The following is a 17,681-nucleotide window of genomic DNA, read 5'->3' on the forward strand; positions in this document are numbered from 1 at the left end:
TGGAGCATTATATTTTGAAACCAGTGGAATGTGCCAAAAGTGAGTGAGGCAAAGAAGAAAGTTTACTGTGTTAAATGCTACTCATTGGAAAGTAAGAAAGTTCAAAAATAGAGTATTAAAGTAGATCCAGGTCATAATCTATAGAACTAAACACTGTCTGACTTGGATGGTAATCACTTCCATGCTTTTCTAATTTTACCACACGTGTCTGTATTTTCTTTGGCTCATTTTAAAACTTCTCATAAAGGACATTATATAGTATTGATAAGTTTTTCCTTTCACTAACTTGGAAGCTATTCTTTCTATAAAATATTTTCCTAACTTTTTTATTATGGAAATTTCAAACACAAAGTTATAAAGACTGATATAATTAAACATGTTTATGCATCATTCACTTTCAATAATCAACAACACATGGTCAGTCTTCATTCTTACCCCCTGATGACTGTGATGAAATATTTCTGTTCTTTTCCTGATTATAATAGGGATTACAGTATGCATTTTCACCTCCTCGAAATCTGTTAGTATCTTATTTTTCTCCTGAACAGCATAAAGACTCTGAGCACTAAAACTCCATTTTATGCTCTCACTTTGCCCCACTCTTTTTATTGGTAGATAACCATGTATTTTAATGTTGTTGTTGTTGTTTTTTCCATTTTGGCCATGACACAGCTTGTTATATCGACCAGGTATTGAATTCAGGCCCATAGCAGTAGAAGAGAGGAGTCCTAACCACTGGAGTGCCAGGGAATTCCCCTGTGTGTTTTAATTCTATCCTGTTTTCTAATTAATACTCAGTAAGAAATAGTTTTTAAAATAGTCAATGATTATTTAGTTTTATTTATACATTTACCCTGGTAGCTCAGCTGGTAAAGAATCTGCCTGCAATGCAGGAGACCTGGGTTCAATCCCCAGGTCGGGAAGATCTCCTGGAGGAGAGCTTGGCAACCTACTGCAGTATTCTTGCCTGGAGAGTCCCCGTGGACAGAGGAGTCTGGCAGGCTGCAGTCCATGGGGTCACACAGAGTGGGACATGACTGAGCGACTAAGCACACACACGTGTACCATATTGCCCTCCGTTCTTTCCTGCACCTCGTGTCTTCTCTTTGGGATGACTTTGCTTATGATTAAAGCGTGTCCATTACAGTTTCCTTTTCTGAGAGTCTGCTGGTGGCAGTATCTCTGTTTTTGTTAGATAGCTATGTGATTTGTTTTGCCATGTAACTTAGAAACAGTATGTTTTTAAAATTCAGTGACATTGGTATAGTAAAATCTCCTTTATTCCTTAATTTATCTATTATTTATAACAACAGTGTTTCCCAGTTTTTATATCAATAAAATGAAGGATAAAAATAAAATTGGTTATGAAACCCATGTCAATATGTAATATTCACCCATGAATTCATAAATTAATAATTTTTAAATCCCACATCCACTCAAAAGATGCATTCTTTTTACGTTTACATTTGTTTTATATATTACACTGGAAAAACATTACTTTGGATCTACTGTACAAGCATTATAATGTTAGAAGTGTTTATAATATAGAGATCCTTCTGGTCACAAGGCATAAAAATTTTTTTTTTCCATTTGTGTACATTTTTGATGGGCTTCCCTCAACATGACTATGTGTTGAAATCATACTTTGGATATATTGGATTACATTTTTGAAGAAGAAAGCATGATACATAGTTACAGTAACATAAAAATATATTAGAACAGGGGACTTACCGGGTGGTCCAGTGGTAAAGAAACCACAGTTTCCTTTAAACGCAGGGGACAGGGGTTCGATCCCTGGTTGGGGAACCAAATCCTACGTGCCTTGGAGAACCTAAGCCTGCTTGCCACAACTGTAGAGTCCTGTGTGCCACCCTTAACATTTTGAGAAGGGGCCAAACTGTTTTCCGAGGTGGCTGTACCATTTTACATTCTCTCCATCAAGGTACAAGGGTTCTAGTTTCTCTCCATGTCTGCTAGTATGTGTTTTCTGTATTTTTAGAGCCATCCTAGTAGGTTAGACTGCGAGACTGCAGTTATCTGCTGAAGTTGCATTGATCTAATGCAACTGACTTACATTGTTGGGTGGCCTTTCGTGTGCTTATCGACAATTTATATATCTTTGGATAAACAGGTCTCACTCACTTTTTAAATTGGGTTATTTGTCTTTCTTTTTGAGATTTAAGAGTTCTTTATATATTCTGGATACTAATATCTGGCAGATGTATGATTTATAAACAGTGTTTCCCATTCTGTAGGTGATCTATCCAGTTTTGTGATGGCATCAGCTGTAGTACAAGTTTTCAATTTTGGTCAAGTCCAACTTTTTCTTTCTTTTGTTACTTGTAAGGTCATGAAGCTAAGAGGTTTATAATTTTAGCTTTCACATTTATGACTATAATCTACTTTCAGTGAATTTTTGTATATGGTATGAGGTAGACATCCAGCTTTATTCTTTATTCCTATCCAGTTGTCCCAGTACCATTTGTCAAAAGGCCTTTTCATGCTTCCCCCATGGAATGGTTTTGGCACCCTTGTTCACTGTAAATATAGAGTTTACTTCTGGAGTTTAATTCTAGTCTTCTGATCTGCATATCTATCCTTTGCTACTATCACACTGCCTTAATTACTAAAGGAGCAATTAAGTTTTGAAATTCAATTACTGTGGTATGATTTGGAATTTCTGAAATGTGAGTCCTCCAAATCTATTCTTCGTTTGCAGGATTATTTTGACTGTTCTGACTCTCTTGCTTTTCCATACGAATTTTAGGAGTAGTTTGTTAGTTTCTGCAAAAAAAAAAAAAATCAGCTAGGATTTTCATAGGGATTTTTGTGCTGATTTTTTTTTTTTTTTGGTCATGCTGCACAGTATGGGGGATCTTAGTTTCCTGACCAGGGATCAAACCTGTATCCCTTGCAGTAGAAGCCTGGTATCTTAACACTGGGCCACCAGGGAAGTCTCTGATTAGCTGTTAAACCAAGCATGCATTCCTGTGATAAAACTCACTTGGTCATGATGTATACTGGAGCGGGTTGCCATTTCCTTCTCCAGGGATCTTCCTGATGCGGGGGTTGAACCCATGTCTCCTACATTTTCTGCTTGGCAGGCGGATTCTTTACCATTGAGCCACCTGGGAAGCCCAAATACTTCTTTTGTATGTTGAAATATATTTGTTCATATTTTGCTAGAGATTTTTGTGTTCGTATTCATAAGGGATAGTGGTCTATAGTTTTTTCATGATGTTTTTGTCTAGTTTAAGTATTGGAATAATACTGGCCTTGAATGAGTTGGAAAGTATTTCCTCTTATCTCTTGGAGTTTATGATGGATTGGTATTAATTCTTAACTGTTGATAGAACCCACCTTTGTACCCATTTTGACCTGTGCTTAGCTTTGTGGGATGTTTTTAATTTCTTTTATTGTTTTGTTGTTGGTCTATTCAGATGTTCTCTTTCTTCTTGAGTTCTTTTGATAGTTTGTGTCTTTCTATGAATTTGTCCCATTCACCTCAGTTATTTGTTAGCATACAGTTTTTCATATTACTTTATGATCCTTCTCATTTAGCTTTCAGTGCTCTTTCAGAGTATTTGAGGGGTGTTGTTTTGTTTCCCACATTCCATTGGCTTTTCTTCTTCTAGGCCTTCACAGCTTTGGCTGACCCTTGTCTTACATCGCTTTTTTGTCTCTGTTCTTTTAGAAATATTTTTGTGCTACTTAAAAGGAACTAGGTGTAAGTTTAGGTTGATGGAGGTTCTCTAATTGTCATCCAGATGTTAAGAAGTTAATAAATGCTCTTTTTTTTATTTTGATTTTTTAATTGGTGGATAATTGCTATACAGGGTTGTATTGGTTTCTGCATACAGCATTCTGCATACTGTTGAATCAGTCACACACACACACACACACACACACACACACATATATATATGTATGTATATGTATATTCATATATCCTCTTCCTCTTGAGCCTTCCTCCATCCTCCCACGTCCTGCCTCTAGGCTGTGGCCCGGTGCAGGCTGGGTTCCCTGTGCCACACGGCAGTGGCCCACTGCTCGCCTGTGTCACACACAGTGGTGCATGTATGTCAGTGCTGCTTTCTCAGCCCATCCGCCCTCTCCTTCCCCCGCTGTGGCCGGGTGCCAGGCTGGCTCCTGTGCCACACGGCAGCGGCCCACTGGTCGCCTGTGTCACACATGGTGTTATGTATGTCAGTGCTGCTTTCTCAGTCCATCCCGGCCTCTCGTTCCCCCGCTGTGTCCACAAGTCCGTTCTCTGCGTCTAACAAGCATTCTTTAATTTCATTGTTTCAAACAGTTTGATGGCAAAAATAATAGTCTCTTTGTAAAATGTGCAGATTTTACTCAAAGCAAATAAATGTTTAATATTTTGTATTGCTAATTTGCATTTGCTTGATCTAGTTTCAGAAGCCACACAGGTGGCGACTGCTAGCACAACTGCCATTGCTCCTGGTACTGCCGCTCCTTCCTCCACCGCTGTGGGTGCAGTTAAGCAAGAAACTCTGTACTCCACTCCATCTGCAGTAAAGACCCCAGAAAACATAAACTCTTCAGAGCCCCCAAAGTCCATCGAACTTGACAGTCTTCCTTCAGACCAGTTTGCCAAAGGACAGGACACTGTTGCCATAGAAGGTTTTACAGATGAGGAAGACCCAGAAAGTGGAGGAGAAGGCCAGTACAGAGAGCGTGATGAGTTTGTGGTAAAGATAGAAGACATAGAGACTTTTAAGGTAATGTGAATGTTCCCAGGTCTAAAGGTCATAGTTTAGGGGGTCCTTGCATCTAATTTAAGTTTTGAAGAATTATGAAGTTTGGAGAAAATGGTTATTTATGTAATTTAAAAATTTAAAGAAAATAATAGGAATATAATGTGAAAGTAGCATTAGACTATTTTTTTGTAATTCCAAATTGTAGAATATTACAATTTCGTGTAAGAAATTTTAGCAGTATTAAGAACACTTATTTTGGAGGTTTTGTTTGCTTGGTTTTTTTTAAATTTTAAATTTATTAAATTTTTTAATAGAAGGATAATTGCTTTACAGAATAGTGTTGGTTTCTGCCAAACATCAACATGAATAAGCCATGTTTGCCTGCTTTAATTTTATTTTTTAATTGCAGTGGAGAGAAATGGCATTAAAAAATACAATGAAGAACATAACATTTAAATTATCCGTATTCCTTCCATTCGCAATTGTCTGTTGTTAGTATTAGCATATTTATTTCTGGTGGTTTTGAATATGTATGTACTGTATGTAATAAAATTGCAGAAACAATGTATCATTAGCGGGAAACTTTCCAATAGCTATAGAAAATGGTAGTGGGCTACTTTGTATATATGTACTCCCTGTTTCTGGAAGAATTTAAGCAGAGACTGAATAGCTGATGTATAAGAATTACTGCGAAAGTTCAGTTAGGTAAAAGATAAAAGGTTGAACTAGGGAGTTCTTTAAGATTCCTTTCAGCTCTCAGAGTCTATAAATCTAGAATATAATGCTAGTTTTTATAAATGTCGTTAATTCTTCTTACAGGAGGCTTTAAAAACAGGAAAAGAACCCCCAGCTATTTGGAAAGTACAAAAAGCTTTATTACAGAAGTTTGTTCCTGAAATTCGAGATGGGCAAAGAGAATTTGCTGCTACAAATAGTGTAAGTAAAATGCTTGTTTATGTTAAGCTTCCTATTTTTTGATAGTGATCTTGGGTAAAATACAGAATGATATAAATTTAAATGTATTGTTTAATGTATTTATATTGAGCATCTATGATATATTAATAAGTAGCGTAAAATTTTAACTATAGAGTATATGATGCTCTGATTTTAAAATAAAATTAATATATAAATACCAACTACTTAAATGGCTTAACTCTTTTTTTTTTAAATAATGGAAAGGAATTAACATTAGTGTGGGAAGAATTCTTATGGACCTAGAAACACTTAAATTGATTATTCTGCCAGTCAAATATCCTGATTTACCAAGAAAACTTACAGAATTATTCCTTTTTACATGAGTAGTTGTTTAATAGCATTGAGAAAGTAAGCCTTTGGCGATTAGCCAAAGAAGACTGCATCTATGTATAGGCTTGCAGTTCAGAATGAGGCTGGGATCATTTGTATCGAGGGTGCAATTAGCCTGGCCTGAGCTGCATTTTGAAGGATGACTTTATGACAGTCTGTCATGACAACAAGGGAATATTTTATGTACAGAATGTACAATTAAGTAATTCAAAGTGCTTCTTTCCTTAGTACCTTGGATATTTTGGAGATGCAAAGAGTAAATACAAAAGGATATATGTGAAGTTCATTGAAAACACTAACAAAAAGGAGTATGTCAGAGTGTGTTCCAAAAAGCCAAGAAATAAGCCTTCACAAACTATCAGGTATTTATTATTTTATGTAATATGTTTGTAATAATTATTGGAAAACTTGTTATTGGTGATATACAAAGAATTACATCAATTAAAGAGACTATTTTTTTCCATTATATACAAGTCTGAAAATCATTGCTTAATGTCATAAGTGATTCCTTTTGAAGTAATGAGACAGGAATTATAAAGCCTGTGGCTACCATGGTGGGGTGGATACCTTTTTCTTCCCTGAGTCCTTTTGGTGTCACCCTAGTATAGTGGAAAATAATCAGATTTACAGTCTAAAGATTTGAATCCATCTCTTTATGACCTAGATTAATATAGCATTTCTAGGGACTTCTCTGATGATCTAGAGGTTAAGATTCCATGCTTCCACTGCAAGGATTGCAGATTTGATCTCTCTCTGGTCAGGTAACTAAGATCCTGCACATGGTACAGCAAAAAAAAAAAAAATCGAAAAAAAGATAACCTTGCTTAGTTCCCTTTTTTTAACCTAAAAGTAAAATGAAAATAACAAAATGTCAAATTTAAAATGAGAAAAAACTGTTTAAGGCCTGTACATTACAACTACATTAGAATTGTCATCATATGTTAATGTGACTCTGGCTTGTCTGGAGCATGAATTTGGAAAACCATGAATTTGGAAGTGATGACCCAGCCATATTCTCTTTAATGATATTCTCAATCTAGTGCTCAGAAGATCTAGTTAATGAAGATTCCAGCTTATTGGACACAGCCACTTTATCTCTATGATGGAATTTATCCTCTCCTTCAAATCTCCAAAACCAGGGCACAGCAAATCTTACTTCGGGGACTCTGGCACAGGTGCACCTGAGAATCCATATCAAAACCTGGCACCACCAGAGCCTGTGAGAGTTCTGATGTTCCAAGCTAGATGTGACTAGAAGTCCATTGGTCGTCTGCAATACAGCCTCATAGTCAGGAAAAATGAATTCATAAAGGGAAAGGAATGGAGGGAGAGAGAGAAATAATAGGGGTTGAATTAATATAGTCCCTTACTAACTGAATATGTTGAATGTCAGTGTTAAAGGGTGTATTTCAAGAGAATTTTGGAGCAGTCACCATTGGCCTTGTGTAGGGCTTAGACTTTATTTTGGAGGTATTGGTGAGGTGATTAAATTTTTTTTCACCAATGTTTCTCGATTTTCTGTTTATTTTTAATTAAATTATTTATATAAAAAATTTTATTCTAAATTTTTATTTAATTATTTACTTTATTTAGCCAAGTTGTGTGTCCTGTGGGATTTTAGTTCTCCAACTAGGGTTTGAACCTGCACCCCCTGCAGTGGAGGTGCAAAGGTCTAACCATTGGACCACCAGGGAAGTCCCTCATTAATTTATTTGAATTAGACAAGATTTCAGTGTGTTAATGAAGTCTGTTTGTAACATTGCAGAACTGTTCAGGCTAAGCCAAGTAACAGCAGTAAAACTTCTGATCCTCCAACACCAAAAACTGCAACAACAAAAGCCCCTTCCATGAAACCCAAAGTTAAACAGCTAAAAGTAAAGGCTGAACCACCACCAAAGAAAAGGAAGAAATGGAAAGAAGAATTTTCATCATCCCAATCTGACTCATCTCCTGAGATCCACTCTAGTAGTAGTGATGATGAGGGTGAGTTCTTCATGAAATGAATACCTTGATAATTTGAGATTTGCTGCATTAATGGAGAGGAGCAATGATGCTGACAATGCAAAATGTATTTATTTTTCCTTAATTAGGTAATTTAGCTACCTCATTAAGTTCTGCTTAGGCATATATTTGCCCATGACTAAGCTAAGTAACTGTGCCTTAGTTTCTCTTTTATAAAGTGAAAAGATTGAAATACGTAGCAGTTATCTAACATACTTTTTGACCTTAGAACCCTTGCACACCATTAGAAACTGTTGAAGACACCAATGAGCATTTATGTAAGCTCTTTATATATTGAAATTAACTTCATTATAAATTAAACCTGAGACAGTTGTAAAACAGAAATGTACCAGGAAAAATCCATCAGCCATCAAACTTACTGTGTAGCATTTACAAGAAATTTTCAGCAGTTCAGTAGTCCAGGGCAGAGGCAGGAAGCTCCTACTGGTGGGCTAAATGTGATCTGCAGCCTATGCTTAATAAAGTTTTATTGGAAAACTGGGAATTATTTACATGTTTTCATAAGTTAGTTTCCCCTTACGGTGACCGATTTGAGTAGTTCTTACAGAGAGCATATGACCATTAAAGTGCCAAATATTTACCATCTGGCCCTTTACAGAAAAATACGCTGACCCCTTATTCTAATAAAGTAGTCAGAAAAACATGAAAGGATGACGGAAGGCTGTGTATGCCATGCTAAAGCTAAAAAGCTTGGGATTCTGTAAACAGAGGGGAATCCTTGGAGGGATTTAAGTAAAAAAACAAATGGTAAAATCTGAATTTTAATTATGAGACATCATCTGTCTGTTCAGTCACTCATTCGTGTCTGACTCTTTGCAGCCTCATGGACTGCAGCATGTCAGGCTTTCCTATCCATCACCAACTCCTAGAGCCTTCGAGAAATTCAAGATGTATTCTTGGCAGAACTTGAATGATGAATTGCGTTTTGGGGGTACTGTTGAGGTTGATGTCTAGGATGGTTTCTGGCATTACAAGTATCATTGCCTGGGAGCTGATCTTAGAGATTACTTGGATAGAAATAGAATTATAATAAAAATTCTTTTGTAGCAGAAGTTTGCTTTAAATGTATTATTTTAAAAAGCTACTATGAAGTTATTTAGAAATGTTTGTAAAGTATCAGAATTTGTAAAGAAATTTAGTGCTTTGAGTATGCATGGAAGGCATTATATATAATTTCACAGTTAGCATTCCTGCTTACTGTTTAGAGTAGAGAAGTTTAAGTTCTGCTTTGCACTGTTATTTATACAGCTTCCTCAGATGACAATCAAGTTGAAAATTTTCTTTCACTGATAATCTGAATTACCACTCGGTGTCACTAGTAGGCAAGCATTATTAGTGCTTCTTAAAAAGAAGGAAATACGATAATAAACATAGTTTTTAGGCTGGTGGTTTTTCAAACTATTTGTTTCAAGACTTCTTTATAATCTTCAAATGTATTGATGATTCCAAAAGACTTTGTGTGTGTATGTGTGTGTGTGTGATTTGTATCTATGTATATCACCAAGTATGAGTTAAAACAGTTTTAAAATATTTTAAATAAACCCATTATTACATAAAAGGGACTTCCCTATAGCTCAGATGGTAAAGAATCTGCCTGCAATGCAGGAGACCTGGGTTTGATTCCTGGCTCAGGAACATCCTTTGGAGAAGGAAATGGCAGTATTTCATTAACACTCCAGTATTCCTACCTGGAGAATTCCATGGACAGAGGAGCCTGGCGGGCTACAGTCCATGGGGTCGAAAAGCATCGGACACGATTAAGTGACTAATACACGTTACATATTAATGTAAGTTTTTTAAACAATTGTGTTTAATTAGAATAGGATTTTCATATTCTGTATTAGGTTTTTTATTAGATGTTATTTTGGTTAAAGTATGTGAAGAAGACCTGGACTCACGTTAGGTATGTAGTTAGGAAAGAGGAGTATTTTGATTACTTTTTCAGATAATCATGGATATTTTTCTCTGATACTCAAAGGATTTTATTTTGTAAACTTGACAAGTGGTAGTTTCTTCAACTTTTCATGCTTGTTACGTTAAAATCTGTTTTACTCTTTGAAGTATCTTTCATCCATGAATAACTTTATAACATTTTTTTGGCCATGTGAAAATAAATATTTGTTAGCTCATTGATATTTTTTTTTTCATTTTTTCCCCACATTTTAAAATGTGGCAAAATATATATAATATAAAACTTGCCACTTTTAACCATTTTTAAGTGTACAATTCAGCAGCATTAATTATATTCACAACTGTTGCACAACCTCACAGCTATTTACAAAACTGCTTAATCACTCTAAATAGAAACTTTGTAACCATTAGGTAATAATTCCCCATTCTCCCTTTCCCCCAGCTGCGGATGATCTCTAATCTATTTTCTGTCTCCATGAATTTGCCTCCTCTTCACGTCTCATATAAGAGTGGCTTATTTCACTTAGCATAATGTTTTTAAAGTTCATCCATGTTATATAACATATGTTAGAACTTTTTTAGTTTTTATGACTGAATGCAATTCCATTATAAGTTTATCCATTGTATGCCCTTATCTTTTTATTCTATTGATAGACACTTGGGTTACTTCCACATTTTGGCTGTTGTAAATAATGCTGCAGTGAACATTGGCATACAAATATCTGTTAAGTTTGTGTCCTGGTTTTCCAATTATTTGTATACCTAAGAGTGGAATTGCTGAGTCATATATTTTATATATTTAGCTTTTTGAGGAACTGCCTAACTGATTTCCACAGTGATTATACTATTTTACATTCCCACTAACAGCACATAGGTTTCCATTTTCTTCACATCCTCACCAACCCTTGTTATATTTTGTGTCATGATTATAGGTATTTTAGTAGGTGTAAAGTGATATCTCATTGTGGTTTTGATTTGTATTTTCCTAATGACCAGTGATGTTGAACATCTTTTCAAGATTTGAAAATATTTTCTCCCATTCTGTAGGTTGATACTTTACTTTTTTTTTTTAAGTATATGTGCTGTAGAGGTGAGCCCTGTATTTCAGTTTTTGATAATGTTCTTTGATGCACAAAATTCAAAATTCTGATGAAGCCAAATTTATCTGTTTTTTTTCATCGCTGTTGTTTTTAGTGTCATATTTGTAATCCATTGCCAAATCCTAGGTCATGAAAATTTATCCCTGCGTTTTCTTCATAAGAGCCTTATGGTTTTAGTTTTTACATTTACATAATAAATTTTTGCAGTATTAAAAATAACATTTTTAATATTACCACTAATTTCATCAATGAAGTCTTGAAATGGTCGTCAGGCTCACAATGGTGGAAATAAGTTTTCCGAAATTCTAATTTTCACTTAGAACCTCAGTTTTTATCATTGGCAGCAAATATTGTCAGCTGTTTTCCTGGTAGTGACAGGTTCACTTCTTTAAGAAAATGTCTGCCAAATACTGAACAGGGGTAGGGTATCTGTTATTTTTTAAGTAAAAATGGTATTCCCGTGGATAGGGTGGCTGGTTGATCAAACAATTGAATGGGTGCTCTTCCTGGAGATGACTGTCATACATCATAGCAGAGGTGCTTTATATATACCTCTCATTTCATCACACAGAGTTTTAAGACATTTACTCAAGAGTAAAGACTTAATACAATTAAATTTTTACTGCTTCTTCAAGGATTATTCTTAAGTGAAATCAGTGTTGGGGTTTTTTTCCTTCAAATTCATGACCGTTAGATGACAGTCATGGCAGAGTACTGGCCACTAGTACAGTTTGGGGTCATTGTCTTGGTTCATGCTAGCAAAGGCCCACAGCAGTTTTACCCAGCATTACTTTTACAAATGTCAACAGAGTGACAAAGGTATATAACATCTTAATGTTATTAGGAAAACAGTTTGACATCAGACACCCCTACACCCCTGAAAGGGTTGTTGGGGAAACCCCAAAGGGTTTGGACCAAACTCTTAAGAACCCCTGTTAAAGGTTGTGATGATGGTTCTACATTTGAATACAAAAGTAAAACTTAAGACTCTCCTCTAATCTTGCAGTTCTTACCATTGAATTTGAGTGAAATTTTTTTATACAGATTGTGTTTACATTAAACATTTTAAAATATGTCTTGACTCTAGACCAGAATTTTATAGTAATTTAAGTGTAGAAATAAAAAGAAGAGATATGTATATGTTAACTCATACATTAGGTATTTTATGGTTTCTTTACTAATTAAATACTAGAAAAACCATCCAATTTTGAAGTAGCATGACCTCACAGTGGATGTCTGGTAGGGCCAGGGGAGGGGAAACAGGTCCCTACAGGACAGATGTTTCCAAATGTTGGGCTGGTGTTGGACTTCAGAGGCACCTGGGAACTTTTTTAAAAGTGTAGCATTTAAGCTTCATTACCACTCCAGATTCATTTTAGTAAGTCCAGCAGTCTGGGTTTTTTTGTTTTGTTTTCAAAGCTCTCCAGTGATTGTGATAGGCACAACCAGCTTTGAGAATCTCTCATTCAAAGTGTTTTTAAAAGCAGAGTGGGAGAACCTTGACTTTGAAGAAGTTTTATCTACAACCATTTATCTTCTTGTAGGTAACTTGCTGTTGGGTAACGTGTTTTTAAGTTGTCAGAAAGGAATATTTAATATTTCCTCTTTTCTCCCTCCCAGAGTTTAATCCTCCAGCTCCTTTTGTCACTCGTTTTTTGAACACAAGAGCAATGAAGGAAACCTTTAAGAGTTACATGGAATTGCTTGTCAGCATTGCTTTGGATCCTGACACAATGCAAGCCTTAGAGAAGAGCAATGGTATAGTCTGCTAAGTAATACTTTCTTGGCAGTACTTTCCAGATCTTTCCCATTCTTCTCTGTTACTTATATGTTTAATATGTGGTTTTTGTGATATATCCTATATGTTGTCAGTAAACTGTTGATATATTGGTTCTATAAATACAGCTTTATATTTCATAGGGTCATAGCTTTTCATGAATTGCTTGAATAGTTGAACAATTTTATATTAAATATATTTTTATTGATTTCTACTCATGAGAATACTCGAGTATTCCTGCCTGGAGAGTTCCATGGACAGAGGAGCCTGGTGGGCTATAGTCCATGGGGTCAAGAAGCGTTGGACATGACTAAGTGACTAACCACCAACTAGTTTCTTTAAATCTTGGACTCTTTTTCATCCTCATAACATTTCACTAAGTATCTATATTATGTGGAAGGTCCAGATTTCAATCAGTTTTTATATTTCTGTTTTCTAATAATTGGAAAGATGAAGCATATAACAGTGGTATAAAGATTAAATTGTATATTCATGTCCAGTAAAAGATACATCACAGAGTAAATATTTTCTAATCAGTTAGTAGTAAAACCATAAATGCCTTGAATTATATTTATTAATATTATTCCTTTTTTACTCTTTCTTTAGTTACTTTTTCTTCTGGTATAGTAGGAATGACATTGACATATGAAATAAGCTGATAATTCATATGTCTAATGTTGCTCACTAATATTTACTCTTCAGCTACTATAGCTTTCACCAGGGACAGTTAAGAGAATGAAAGGATTAATGAGCCAGTTTCCATTATCCTTCTATCAGAATGAGTTGAACAAGTGTAAGATCAAAAAGATAGTAACAATGAATAAATAGTAACAATATACTTCAACAGCAGTGCCTAATGATATAAATTGTTTTATTATTTCCATATATACTTTGACATACATAATTCCCCATAATCCCAGAACAACTTAGCCATTTTTGGAGTAAAGACAATGAGGCTCAAAAAGGTTAAGTGACTTGCTTATTAAGAGCTCACAACTTGCAAGTAGCAGAAAAAGGATGAAATCCAAAGTCTTCTAATTTCTAGTCTTGTTTTTTTGATCATATAATCAGAAACAGTAACAAAGAGCCTGCAAATGTTTTCTCTGTCAATCAGAACTCCTTGCATCATAAAATACACATTTCTTAATAGTGGTCATTTCTGGGTAGTTATATTTTAAATGATTTTTTTCCCTATTTAAAAAAATTTTTTTCTCCATTTAAAATGAAGGGTATAGATTTTAATGGTTATATTTCAAAACAATCCACAAATGTTTAAAACTTGTTTTTGTAAAATGTAAATTTTGAATAGACTTAATCACTGCTAGAAAGATAAAATGAAAGCTATCAGGTATGTTGTGGTGACTTTGAACAGTATTCCTTACTGAGGGCTTTTTCTTCAACTTCAGGAAAGTATTCTTTTACTGGTCTCTGTGCTTGTGTTTATTTTCCAGATGTAAAGAGTCATTTTATTTAGCTATGGAATTAGTAACCAGATTCAGAGGGTTTATATATACATTTTCAGAAAGGTCATTAAAGATAATTAGTATTATAAAATGTTGCTATGCTGATAAATTTTTAGTAACCTAAACTATTTACTACAGCACCAAAAGTAATTAATTAATACTCTGAATGTATTTTTTCTTCTAAAATAACTATTTGGACTCTTTCCTTGTGTATTTGAAAGTGAATTTTGACTCTCTTTTCTTGCCCCCTACTTATCCTTTGCCCCATTGTATAGTGAGTTAAGAATATCATACTCAGTATTTTATTTTAAAATTTTTAATGATAATTTTATGATTTGAAATATTATTATTGTTCACTTGGTAAATGAAGTCTGGAGAGATTAGGCAGTTTGACCATTTGTTCATCAATTCTAATGCTGGGATTAAAACCCAGGACTTCTGTTCTCTCATCATAGTATGCTGCTGCTTTCTCAGTTAGCTATTGTAAACTTTTTTTTAAAGCTAACTTTTAAAAAAAACCTTGTGTGCAGTATTTTTAAATCAGTACTTTACACCATGAATTTAATGTCAGTCTATTAATGTTTTGTGGAAAAGCTGTATTTCTAACAGGTTTTATGTTGATAGTTCATCCCGTTACAACAAATTCTTATCTTGTTTTAGATGAGCTACTTTTGCCTCATATGAAAAAAATAGATAGCATGCTGAATGATAACCGGAAGAGACTTCTTTTGAATCTTCATTTGGATCAGTCATTCAAGGTATTTCCTTCACATGGTTTATTAGCAAACTCAGTGGCAATTATAGTCCTTGACATAACAGGAAAGAATATTTTGGAAGCCATTCTCAGTTTTATAAAGTTGTCCACCCAACAAAAATTTGATTTTTATTCATTGTGAGTCTTGTCTGAACATGTCTTTTTACTTTATTAAGTACATTCTTAACGTTTATCATTTGTTTTTCTTTGCTTAAATTCATTTTTCAGGTTTTCATGTTCATCTTTTGTTGTTTTGTCGCTAAGTGGTGTCTGACTCTTTTGCGACCCCATAGACTGTAACCCACCAGTCTCCTCTGTTCATGGGATTTCCCAGGCAAGAATACTAGAGTGGGTTTGTCATTTCCTTCTCCAGGGGAATCTTCCCAACCCAAGGATCAAACCTGCATCTCCTGCACTGGCAGGTAGATTTTTTACCACTGAGCTGCCTGGGAAGCCCTTATATTCATGTAGTATTCCTTATATATAATATTATAATTTTCAAATGTTTTCAAAAATGCTTCCCTTAAACTACTGTATTCCAATCTTGTTTTTCTTTTAAGCCTTTTTTAAAATTTCCCATTTCATTTACACTTAGAATTGGCCATAGCAGTTATCAAAATTCCCTTTATTTGCGTGGTTTACCCAGTGTCTGATGAAAAATTGATCTTCATATAATGGTAGGAGATATTATACATCTGTTAACATATCTTGGCACTGTAAATTGGTTTTTGGTATTACCAGAAATTCAGTTAAGTCACTCAGTCATGTCCGACTCTTTGCAACCCCATGGACTGCAGCATGCCAGGCTTCCCTGCCCATCACCAACTCCTGGAGCTTGCTCAAACTCATGTCCATCAAGTCCATCTATTATCAGAAATAGAGAACAACAAAAAGCTAATCTAAACTCAGAAAATGTATCATGGAATCTACTGAGTAATCAAAACTTTTTCAACTTTTCTTATTCAAAGTGTAACATGTAGCATCTAGAATCATTTGATTACATCTACACTCAAGAGAAGTGTTTTTTAATACATTTGTATAGCTTTTTTATAAACAGTCTTTATTTTTGGAGCAGTTTTAGGTTCATAGCAAAACTGAACAGGAAGTACAATTTCCATGTATCCCCTGCCCCCACACATGAATAACCCCCCGTTACCATCGTCTCCCACAGAATGGTACAGTGTCCCAACTGACGAACGGACACCGACACATCACGGTGACCCGAAGTCTGTGGTTTGCCTTACAGTTCATTCCTGTGCACCCATCAGTTTGGGCCAAGATACCCACTGTCATAGTACCGTACAGAGTAGTTGCAGTGCCCCCAAATCCTCTGCTTTGTCTTTTCATCCCTTTCCCTCCCCTAACCTCTGGCAATGACTGATCTTTTTACTTCTACTCCATAGTTTTACCTTTTCCAGAATGTCATATAGTTGAAATAATACGGTCTGTAACTTTTTCAGGTTGGCTTCTTTCACTTCCTAATACTCATTTAAGTTTCTGCCATGTCTTTTTCATGGCTTAGTAGCTCATTTCTTTTTAGCCTGAATAATACTCCATTGTCTGAATACCCCACAGTTTATACATTCACCTACTGAAGGGCAACTTGGATGCTTCCTAGTCCTGGCAATTACTGCTGTACAATCTCGTGTGAAGGGTTATGTGCAGACATAAGTTTTCAAGTCCTTTGGGTGATTTGTATAGCTTTCTCACATCCCTGTTTTATCTGAACTTCATGTAAAAGTGAAGATCAGTTTCATTTTAGGTAGGTGAAAATTAATGCTCTGAGATTGATTTAGAGGTTGTAGCCAGTTAGTGTGTGTGGGCTCAGTTGTGTCTGACACTTTGCAACCCCAAGGACTGTAGCCCACCAGGCTCCTCTGTCAATGCGATTTCCCAGGCAAGAATACTAGAGCGGGTTGCCATTTCCTTTTCCAGGGGATCTTCCTGACCCAGGGATTGAACCCACATCTTTCAAGTCTCCTGCATTGGCTGGCAGGCAGGTTCTTTTCCACTAGTGCCACCTGGGAAGACCTATTAGAGGTTGCTGCTGCTGCTGCTGCTAAGTCGCTTCAGTCGTGTCCAACTCTGTGCGACCCCAGAGACGGCAGCCCCCCGGGCTCCCCCATCCCTGGGATTCTCCAGGCAAGAGCACTGGAGTGGGTTGCAGTTTCCTTTTCCAATGCACGAAAGTGAAAAGTGAAAGTGGAGTCGCTCAGTCGTGTCCGACTCTTAGCGACCCCATGGACTGCAGCCAACCAGGCTCCTCCATCCATGGGATTTTCCAGGCGAGAGTACTGGAGTAGGGTGCCATTGCCTTCTCCGGATTAGAGGTTAAATGACACCAAATTCTACTAGTCATCCTATAATCTTCACTGACACACACTTCAGTTCAGTGCACTTCAGTCGCTCAGTCGTGTCCAACTCTTTGCAACCCCATGAATCGCAGCATGCCAGGCCTCCCTGTCCATCACCAACTCCCTGAGTTCACTCAGACTCATGTCCATCGAGTCAGTGATGCCATCTAGCCGTCTCATCCTCTGTCTTCCCCTTCTCCTCCTGCCCCCAATCCCTCCCAGCATCAGAGTCTTTTCCAGTGAGTCAACTCTTCGCATGAGGTGGCCAAAC

General features: G+C 35.9%; 1 protein-coding gene across 7 annotated transcripts in view; it reads left to right on the forward strand.

Moving 5' to 3' along the window:
• QSER1 (glutamine and serine rich 1) overlaps positions 1-17,681 on the forward strand; it is a 79,963-nt gene that overhangs the window by 51,734 nt on the left and 10,548 nt on the right. For 6 of the 7 annotated variants that reach the window (XM_059874879.1, XM_010812730.4, XM_059874880.1 and 3 more), the window contains 6 exons: positions 4,417-4,745; positions 5,544-5,660; positions 6,258-6,391; positions 7,795-8,012; positions 12,683-12,820; positions 14,963-15,060. In XM_059874879.1, the coding sequence (XP_059730862.1) occupies positions 4,417-4,745; positions 5,544-5,660; positions 6,258-6,391; positions 7,795-8,012; positions 12,683-12,820; positions 14,963-15,060 (1,034 nt within the window). 7 annotated transcript variants of the gene reach the window in all.

This window comes from Bos taurus, chromosome 15 (genome assembly GCF_002263795.3).
Source record: "Bos taurus isolate L1 Dominette 01449 registration number 42190680 breed Hereford chromosome 15, ARS-UCD2.0, whole genome shotgun sequence".
NCBI classification, from domain to species: Eukaryota; Metazoa; Chordata; class Mammalia; order Artiodactyla; family Bovidae; genus Bos; species Bos taurus.